This window comes from Gobio gobio (genome assembly GCF_949357685.1).
Source record: "Gobio gobio genome assembly, chromosome: 22".
NCBI lineage: Eukaryota > Metazoa > Chordata > Actinopteri > Cypriniformes > Gobionidae > Gobio > Gobio gobio.
The window spans coordinates 1,189,818-1,199,817 of NC_137118.1; the positions used below are offsets into that span (position 1 = coordinate 1,189,818).

General features: G+C 43.3%; 1 protein-coding gene and 1 long non-coding RNA gene across 4 annotated transcripts in view; one reads left to right on the top strand and one right to left on the bottom strand.

Moving 5' to 3' along the window:
• stard13a (StAR related lipid transfer domain containing 13a) overlaps positions 1-10,000 on the bottom strand; it is a 117,178-nt gene that overhangs the window by 39,740 nt on the left and 67,438 nt on the right. For all 3 annotated transcript variants that reach the window (XM_079804700.1, XM_079804699.1, XM_079804701.1), the window contains exons 6-8: positions 9,715-9,885; positions 2,927-3,086; positions 1-87 (exon numbers count right to left, since the gene is read on the bottom strand). The exon at positions 1-87 is cut by the window's left edge and continues 112 nt beyond it. In XM_079804700.1, the coding sequence (XP_079660826.1) occupies positions 1-87; positions 2,927-3,086; positions 9,715-9,885 (418 nt within the window). The remainder of the gene's footprint in view (positions 88-2,926; positions 3,087-9,714; positions 9,886-10,000) is intronic.
• The window catches only part of LOC307118867, a 272,203-nt gene continuing 264,448 nt past the window's right edge, over positions 2,246-10,000 (top strand). Inside the window, exon 1 of the long non-coding RNA XR_013815580.1 lies at positions 2,246-2,473. This is a non-coding gene — a long non-coding RNA (uncharacterized lncRNA). The remainder of the gene's footprint in view (positions 2,474-10,000) is intronic.

Consider the following 10,000-nt stretch of genomic DNA (forward strand, 5'->3'; position numbering starts at 1 on the left):
GTAGTTCACATCTTCTGGAGAGGTTTCACACATTTGCCTGAGAGCCTGAATCCGAGACTTCACTCCGGATTTACGGAAGAGTCCCACCTGAAGCACAACGAGAGAAGCAAAGACGTGAAATAAAACCTCATTATGTTTTAAAGAAGAGTGGCTTGATTAAGAGCTGGAAATAACGGATGATGGACTCAGCACGCTAACAAAACACACACTTACAGGCACACACACACCACAAACTCTAAACACCTCAGTAACACACATCAGTTTTAATAGATGTGTGTGTGGTTTGGGTTTCAGGGATGTTTAGATAAGAGTTCACATCCCCTTGAACATATTTAGATCTATTTAATTACTTCAGTATGTTTTTTGGAACAAATTCTAGTATTTAAACTGTATAATATACTATAAATACTTCCATTAGTTTTTATATATTATATCATAGGCTATTATAATGGTATTATAGTGTAAGCCTAATAAAGAATTGATCTCACACAGGGATTGTTTAGGGATCCTTGCCATTAAAACGTTTGAAAACCCCTGATATGGAAAATCTTGGAAATTCATAAGCAATAAACAAACATTTAATATAGATGGTTTAATGCTGCCTGTCGCCAATAAATACATTGAGAACCATCTCAGTGTAACCACTTAATTATTTTCATATTATAATATAATATAATATAATATAATATAATATAATATAATATAATATAATATAATTAATAATATAATATAATATAATATAATATAATATAATATAATATAATATAATATAATTAATAATATAATATAATATAATATAATATAATTAATATAATATAATATAATTAATAATATAATATAATATAATTAATAATATAATATAATATAATATAATATAATATAATATAATATAATATAATATAATATAATATAATATAATATAATATAATATAATATAATATAATATAATTAATATAATATAATATTATAAAGAATTGAACTGTCCTGGGGGAGATTTTAATAGTATTTCTTGTTGAAGACTGCAGTTAACAGCACTGTAAAATGTGCTTAATTTAGTGACTTCTGAATTAAATGTTTTTTATTTAATTTTTTTATTTAATATGTCACTAAGTTACATCAATGGTTAAATAAAATAGAAATGGAAATTTGAGAAATTTTAGTAATTAGAACTAAAACTGTTGGAAAGTATGTATGAATGCATATTTGTCATTTAACTGAACTTTGGACTGGTGGTGGTGCTTAAGATATTGTTGGTGTTTCTGTAAAAAAATGTATACTAGTAATTATATTATATTATTATAAGATTATAATAATACTACTAATTCTACTACTAATAACACGCACTAAGGATTGATGAGCTGAGGTTCATGAATATTAATCACCTTGACAGCGTTCGCTCAAACTGATTTGCTGAAATCAAAACAGGGACAGGAAAAGATGAGCGCCAGCCAATGAGATTGCCGTTTGCGCATTAGCTCCGCCCACTACCGGAAAAAAACAGCATATCTTCTGCTTGTTCTTAAAAGCTGAATAATTCCAAATGAACTCCGTTATTTTGACAGGAAAATACAACAAAGAATATTGTTAACATGTAGCGTGTCGATTTTGCGTGGTATGTAAGATCTCTCTCTGTGTGTGTGTGTGTGTGCGTGTGTGTGTGTGTGTGTGTGTGTGAGAAACGCGCTCTTCACACTAGAGTTTACGGTACGTCAGATGAGCTGATTTGAAAGCGTATAGATGGCTTGACGAGAGCGAAACTCATTCAGAGTGTTCAGCGAGTAAAAATATATTTATGCTAAACGTATTATTAGCATCACACACACACTGGCGAGTAAAATCTGAGAATTTATTAGCCAATGGCTAATGATAAATATTATTTAATCGCCCAGAGTGACGATTTACTCGCATTGTAGAGGGTTGAGCCCTCATCAACTCAACTTGAGGCATCATTCATGACTGTTGCACAAACATTTGTTCTAATTATGAGCAGAGGTGGACAGTAACGAAGTACATTTACTTGAGTTCTGTACTTAAGTACACTTTTTGAGTATCAGTACTTTACTTAAGTATTATTTTTTAGGGGAACTTTTACTTTAACTTCACTACATTTAAAAGACAAATATCGTACTTTTTACTCCACTACATTTCTATCAAGATCCTCGAAGTCAAAAGTCGTTTCTGTAGCAGCTTTAAAAGTCAGTGGAGGATTTTTTTTTCTTCTTTAAAAGTTTTTTTTTTTTTTGCCAAATGTAAATATCTGTGAGAAAGAGAAGCGCAGACATATGGATGAATCTGAGAAAGCCTGATGAAAGAGCTCAGTTCAGTCTGTTTTTGTGTCTCTGAGATGCCAGAGCACGAGCACTGAATAGAGCTTTCTTTTGTGTTTTTTTCGCACTTAAACAGACCAAAACACACAAAAAGTAAATTTTCATTTTGGAAAGTATTCATGTAAACAAAGTTGATTATGTCTTAAGTGAACGTAAACAGTTGGGGGAATATCGGATGTGTATCAGTGTGTAGGATTTGTGCATTCTGCCTTAAAGTGACAGCAGCTTTGTAAAGAGCTTTCTAACTTTTAAGTATTTAAATGAGTTGAAGGTGGTCGTATGCTAGCATGTCGGATGGAGCATCACTGAAGGGCTTAAACCAGCGTGCATTTATACAACAATGCAACAATAATAAAATAATGCATTGACATAAAAAAGGAAATTTACTTTTGATACTTAAGTACTTTTAAAAGCGAGTACTTCTGTACTTTTACTTAAGTAAAAATTGTTTTTTAACAACTTTCACTTGTAACAGAGTAATATTTGACCAGTAGTACTTTTACTTTCACTCGAGTAATGGAGTTGTGTACTTTGTCCACCTCTGATTATGAGCAATAGTAATAATGATCAATTTTGCAAATGAGAATGAAAGTGTGTACCTGGTCCAAACACTGGCTCCTTAAGAAGCGCAGAGCGAGCTGTAAGCTCAAGGGCAAAGGGTGTCCGAACCGCTGGACGTGGACTATCAGAGGAACGCCGAAAACCACCTTATCCTTATAGTCTGGTCCCTTCATCCTCTTCATAAACTTTGGCACTGACCTAAGAACATATAAATACACAGAAGAGAGAGAGAAGATCAGTTGATGTCCGTGTGTGTGTGTGTGTGTGTGTATACATCGATCAGGCATAACATTATGACCTAATATTGTGCCCGTTGAGGCATGGACTCCACTAGAAGGTGTGCTGTGGAATCTGGCACCAAGATGTTAGCAGCAGATCCTTTAAGTCCTGTAAGTTGCCTCCATGGATCGGACTTGTTTGTTCAGCTCATCCCACAGATGCTCGATTGGATTGAGATCTGGGGAATTTGGACTCAAACTCGTTGTTGTGCTCCTCAAACTGAGATGCTCTGTGTATTCTGACCCTTTCTATCAGAACCAGCATTAACTTCTTGAGCAGTTTGAGCTCCAGTAGCTCGTCTGTTTGATCGGCCCACGCGGGCCAGCCTATTACATTTACAAAAGCATTTCAATCAAGAGCAGTGAGTGATGTCCTTCTCTTTTGTTGTTTGACATTAAGCAGACAGCAGTAAACGCTACTGCCCCTTTAAGAACTAATGCTCGGATATGCGTCGTCTTTCTCGACTATATTATAATAATTTGTTTGTTACATTTATATAGCGCTTTTCTGGGCACTCAAAGCACTTTACATATAGAAGGGGGAATCTCCTCAACCAACACCAATGTCATTTTGCGCCAGAACGCAATTCAGCTGATTGGTGGAGAGGAGACAGAGTGATGAAGCCAATCTGTATATGGGGATGATTAGGAGGCCATGATGGACAGGGGCCAATGGGCAGATTTGTCCAGGATGCCGGGGTTACACCCCTACTCTTTATCAAAGGACATCCTGGGATTTTTAATGACCACAGAGAGTCAGGACCTCGGTTTAACGTCTCATCCGAAGGACGGTGTTTGTTACTGTATAGTGTCCCCATCACTATAGTGGGGTGTTAGGACCCACACAGAGCACAGGGTGAGCGCCCCCTGCTGGCCTCACTAACACCTCTACCAGCAGCAACCTGATTTTCCCAGTTGGTCTCCCATCCAGGTACTGACCAGCAGAGGCGAACCAACATTGAGTGGGGGCCCCAGGCAAAATTAATCAATGAGGCCCTATTAAATGTTTTTGTTTTATGTTAATATATCTTCATTATCTAACTTTACAACATAAAAAAGTAGTCAAAATACATCTAACAAAAAAAAAAATATATATTTTTTTAAGTGTTTTAATTTTTAAAACATTTACAATTACAATAAACAATACGCGCACTGTCTGTCTCTCTCGCGCAGTGTCTGTCTCTCTCGCGCAGTGTCTGTCTCTCTCGCGCACTGTCTGTCTCTCTCGCACTGTCGGTCTCTCTCGCGCACTGTCGGTCTCTCTCTCGCACTGTCTGTCTCTCTCGCACACTGTCGGTCTCTCTCGCACACTGTCTGTCTCTCTCGCACACTGTCGGTCTCTCTCGCACACTGTCTGTCTCTCTCGCACACTGTCGGTCTCTCTCGCGCACTGTCGGTCTCTCTCTCGCACTGTCGGTCTCTCTCTCGCACTGTCGGTCTCTCTCTCGCACTGTCTGTCTCTCTCGCACACTGTCGGTCTCTCTCGCGCACTGTCGGTCTCTCTCTCGCACTGTCTGTCTCTCTCGCACACTGTCGGTCTCTCTCGCACACTGTCTGTCTCTCTCGCGCACTGTCGGTCTCTCTCGCACTGTCGGTCTCTCTCTCGCACTGTCGGTCTCTCTCGCACTGTCGGTCTCTCTCGCGCACTGTCGGTCTCTCTCTCGCACTGTCGGTCTCTCTCTCGCACTGTCGGTCTCTCTCTCGCACTGTCTGTCTCTCTCACGCACTGTCGGTCTCTCTCGCGCACTGTCGGTCTCTCTCTCGCACTGTCGGTCTCTCTCTCGCACTGTCGGCCTCTCTCTCGCACTGTCTGTCTCTCTCGCGCACTGTCGGTCTCTCTCGCGCACTGTCGGTCTCTCTCGCGCACTGTCGCGCACTGTCGGTCTCTCTCTCGCACTGTCGGTCTCTCTCGCGCACTGTGGGTCTCTCTCGCGCACTGTCGGTCTCTCTCGCGCACTGTCGGTCTCTCTCTCGCACTGTCGGTCTCTCTCGCGCACTGTCGGTCTCTCTCGCGCACTGTCGGTCTCTCTCTCGCACTGTCGGTCTCTCTCGCGCACTGTCGGTCTCTCTCTCGCACTGTCGGTCTCTCTCGCGCACTGTCGGTCTCTCTCGCGCACTGTCGGTCTCTCTCGCACTGTCGGTCTCTCTCTCGCACTGTCGGTCTCTCTCGCGCACTGTCGGTCTCTCTCGTGCACTGTCGGTCTCTCTCACGCACTGTCGGTCTCTCTCTCGCACTGTCGGTCTCTCTCGCGCACTGTCGGTCCCTCTCTCGCACTGTCGGTCTCTCTCGCGCACTGTCGGTCTCTCTCGCGCACTGTCGGTCTCTCTCGCACTGTCTGTCTCTCTCTCGCACTGTCGGTCTCTCTCGCGCACTGTCGGTCTCTCTCGCGCACTGTCGGTCTCTCTCGCACTGTCGGTCTCTCTCGCGCGCTGTCGGTCTCTCTCGTGCACTGTCGGTCTCTCTCTCGCGCACTGTCGGTCTCTCTCGCGCACTGTCGGTCTCTCTCTCGCACTGTCGGTCTCTCTCGCGCACTGTCGGTCTCTCTCACGCACTGTCGGTCTCTGGTCTCTCTCGCGCACTGTCGGTCTCTCTCGCGCACTGTCGGTCTCTGGTCTCTCTCGCGCACTGTCGGTCTCTCTCACGCACTGTCGGTCTCTCTCGCGCACTGTCGGTCTCTGGTCTCTCTCGCGCACTGTCGGTCTCTCTCGCGCACTGTCGGTCTCTGGTCTCTCTCGCGCACTGTCGGTCTCTCTCGCGCACTGTCGGTCTCTCTCACGCACTGTCGGTCTCTCTCACGCACTGTCGGTCTCTCTCACGCACTGTCGGTCTCTGGTCTCTCTCTCGCACTGTCGGTCTCTCTCTCGCGCACTGTCGGTCTCTCTCGCGCACTGTCGGTCTCTCTCGCGCACTGTCGGTCTCTCTCACGCACTGTCGGTCTCTGGTCTCTCTCGCGCACTGTCGGTCTCTCTCACGCACTGTCGGTCTCTGGTCTCTCTCTCGCACTGTCGGTCTCTCTCTCGCGCACTGTCGGTCTCTCTCGCGCACTGTCGGTCTCTCTCGCGCACTGTCGGTCTCTCTCGCGCACTGTCGGTCTCTCTCGCGCACTGTCGGTCTCTCTCGCGCACTGTCGGTCTCTCTCTCGCACTGTCGGTCTCTCTCGCGCACTGTCGGTCTCTCTCACGCACTGTCGGTCTCTCACGGCGTTCGCTTCACTTTTGTCATATATACGGCGCCTCATAGTTATCCGTCTGGTTCGCTCAAATCCTGCATTTTCTACAGATTGAAGAAGGCGGCCGATGCAAGGTAACAAAAGCATTACCAACGTAACGAGAGAGGGGGCCCCACTAAGGGGGATGCAGAGATGTCGCTGCATGTTTATATGACTATTTCTGATTGTTTAAATGATCAGCCCTCGGGGGCCCCCTCAAAATGCGGGGCCCCAGGCAAGTGCCTGCCTTGCCTGCCCTATTGCGACGCCCCTGCTAACCAGGCTCAGCCCTGCTTAGCTTCAGTGGGAAACCAGTCTTGGGCTGCAGGGTGATATGGCTGCTGGTTATTAAGTTTACTTAAAGGTTAGTTCACCCAAAAATGAAAAATCTGTCATTAATTCCTCACCCTCATGTGGTTGGACACCCGTCAGACCTCCGTTCATCTTCAGACACAAATGAAGATATTTTAGTGTAAAGCTGATGCTGAGAAAGGCTTCAGATAGGCCTCCATTGGCATTCAGTACATTTACACTCACAAGACCCATAAAAGGCACTAAAAACGCCGTTACAAAGTCCATCTCACCACAGTGACTCTACAATAATTTTACGATGCGACGACAATAGTTTTTGTGCGCAAAAAAAAATCAAAATAGCACCTTTATCCAACTTGTTCTTGTCTTCCGTGTGTGTCTCCACGACGCATGCGTGAGAATATGAGCAGATCCGGCGTTCGGACACATGACCCAGAAGAGATTTGTTTACGAGCAGAGGAAGACGCGCGTGTCTCAGCTGTTGAATTCTACACTGATCGTGCTTTAGGTCTCGGCGTAGTGCTCAAAATGGGACTAAAGTGGCATTTCATGGATTCTGCCGGATCTGCGTCATATTCTCGCGCATGTGTCGTGGAGACACACACGGAAGACAAGAAGAGGTTGAATAAAGTCGTTATTTTGATTTCTTTTTGCGCACAAAAACTATTGTCGTCGCATCGTAAAATTATTGTAGAGTCACTGTGGTGAGATGGACTTTGTAACGGCGCTTTTAGTGCCTTTTATGGGTCTTGTGAGTGTAAATGTACTGAATGCCAATGGAGGCCTATCTGAAGCCTTTCTCAGCATCAGCTTTACACTAAAATATCTTCATCTGTGTCTGAAGATGAACGGAGGTCTGACGGGTGTCCAACCACATGAGGGTGAGGAATTAATGACACAATTTACATTTTTGGGTGAACTAACCCTTTAAGGCATATACAGACTATGTCTGCTAGGATACTCATCAAGATGGATATGTTGACTTACTTTTTGTGTGAGTTTGTCCGTTCAAGAGCAAGACTTGATAGAGAACTCAATATTTGCGCGCTGTGAGACGTGTGCGCGCTCTCGGATGAGTGCACAGAGACACATTTTCTCAGAGCGCGCGCGACTTCTCATTCGTGTTTCTCATTTTAATCCCCAAAAATCATAAGCAGTGTTTCAGAACAAGCTGTTCTCAGATTCTCTGCAGTGACATTACAAAGGCCCGCAAGGTTTGACTGACACTGCCATTTTAACATACAGACAGAGCGTATTTAGGCCACGCCCACACCGGGGGGGAAAACAATCCAACGCTCTCCATTGACTTTGCATTGTGTGAGGCTGCATCCTTGTCATCTCGGACTTATAACAAAAAACAGAACAATGTCTAAAAGCTGATATGTGACAAAGTGTACAGCAAACAAGCTAAAAAACACATAAATACGTTTTTATAAGCTGTCGACCCAAAAAAACGAGAGTTTAAGAAGATAAAAGTGGATAAAGGCAGTAAAACGTGACGCTTCAGCTGAAGAATGGGGACATTTTGGGATCCTGACAATCAGTGTGTCTCAGTGTGTGTGTGCAGTAAATATTCTGTCACTGTTAAGTCAAATATAAAAATGTCAGGTTTATATATTATATTTCCTGTCTCTGATGACGTTCCCCTGTAGTGTGTGTAGTTCTCAGTGTAATATAACGTGTCTCAATGGCCTGTTTCCACTTTTTTGTCCTTAAACGCTCGTTTTTTGGGTCAATAGCTTATAAAAACGTCTGGGTTTTTGGTTGTGGGTTTTGTTTAGCTTGTTTGCTGTTCACTTTGTCACATATCAGCTTTTAGACATTGTTCTGTTTTTTGTAATAAGTCCGAAATGACAAGAAGCCGCTTCACGCAATGCAAAGTCAATGGAGAGCGTTGGATTGTTTCCCCCCCGGTGGGCGTGGCCTTCAGATTATGATGCGTGTCGCTCTGTCGCTATAGACCTGCCCTGTGAGACCTGTATGCATTCCGTCATTGTTGAGAGCTGTATATGCCACGCCCTCTTCTAAAGAGGGGCAGGGATATGCAGCTCATTTACATTTAAAGCGGTACACACCAAAACAGCGCTTTTTATAGACAGGCCTCAAAATGACACTTTCAACACGTTATAATAAATGATCTGTGGGGTATTTTGTGCTGAAACTTCACAGACACATTTTGGGGACACCCAAGAGCAATATGACATCTTGTAAAAAGGGGCATAATAGGTGCCCTTTAAGACACGAAACCATCGGTTTCTGCGAGAAACCCAACAGTATTTGTTATTTTTTTACCTCTTATCAGACGAATGTCATCTAGTATTCCCAGCACCATAACTTCCGACGAATAAGGTCAAAATACTGGCGTGATCATAGATATATATACGTAGATGCTTCATTCGACCGATCCGCGCAGGCACTAATGAGGAATCTATGTATATATCTATGATCGCGCTGGTATTTTGACCTTATTCGCCGGAAGTGATGGCGCGGCTGATGCAGAGCCATAGAAAAAAAATTAAATACATTTTTAAATATGGATATTTTTCTTACACAAACGCATCGATTCGCTTCAGAAGGCCTTTATTAACACCTCAGAGCCGTGTGGAGCAGTTATATGACGCACAGATGCATTTTTATGGACCTCAAAAACAGAACAACTATTACTGCTATTATAAAGCTTGGATTAGCCAGAACATTTTTAATATAACTCTGATTTTATTCGTCTGAAAGAAGAATGTCACACACACCTCGTGTAGTAAATCATGGGCTAATGTTTATTTTTGGGTGAACTATCCCTTTAAGAGACGCACGTTCACGACCATTCAAGCGTTTGGGGTCAGTGCATTTTTTAAAGAACTTAATACTTCTATTCAGGCAGGATTAATGACAGTACAGACATGCTTTACTTCTGAAAAGCCTTGATACGCATGAAACGTCTTTCATAAACATTTTTAAATCTGCCCCTCAGCTTTAGATGTTGCTGTACACGATGACGCTATGATTCGAATGTGGGAAACTCAAACTCACCAAGTCCAGCCGTGTTTGTTGGACATGGAGTATCTCTCCATGACTGCAGTGAGACGCAATAATGAGAACTTCTGCAGCAGGCTAAGCTGGCCCACTGATTGGCTAGATATCTGAAGCGAGATTCCTGATTGGCTGAGGAGGTTTGACATCCTGAAGCTCGGCCACCTGAGGCTAGAAATACAACAGAAACACTCATGATCATGTGACTGTGGAAAGATCATTTAATGCTGTTAATTAAATAAATACTGCAAGGAGATACAACAGGGTTCTATCTATCTATCTATCT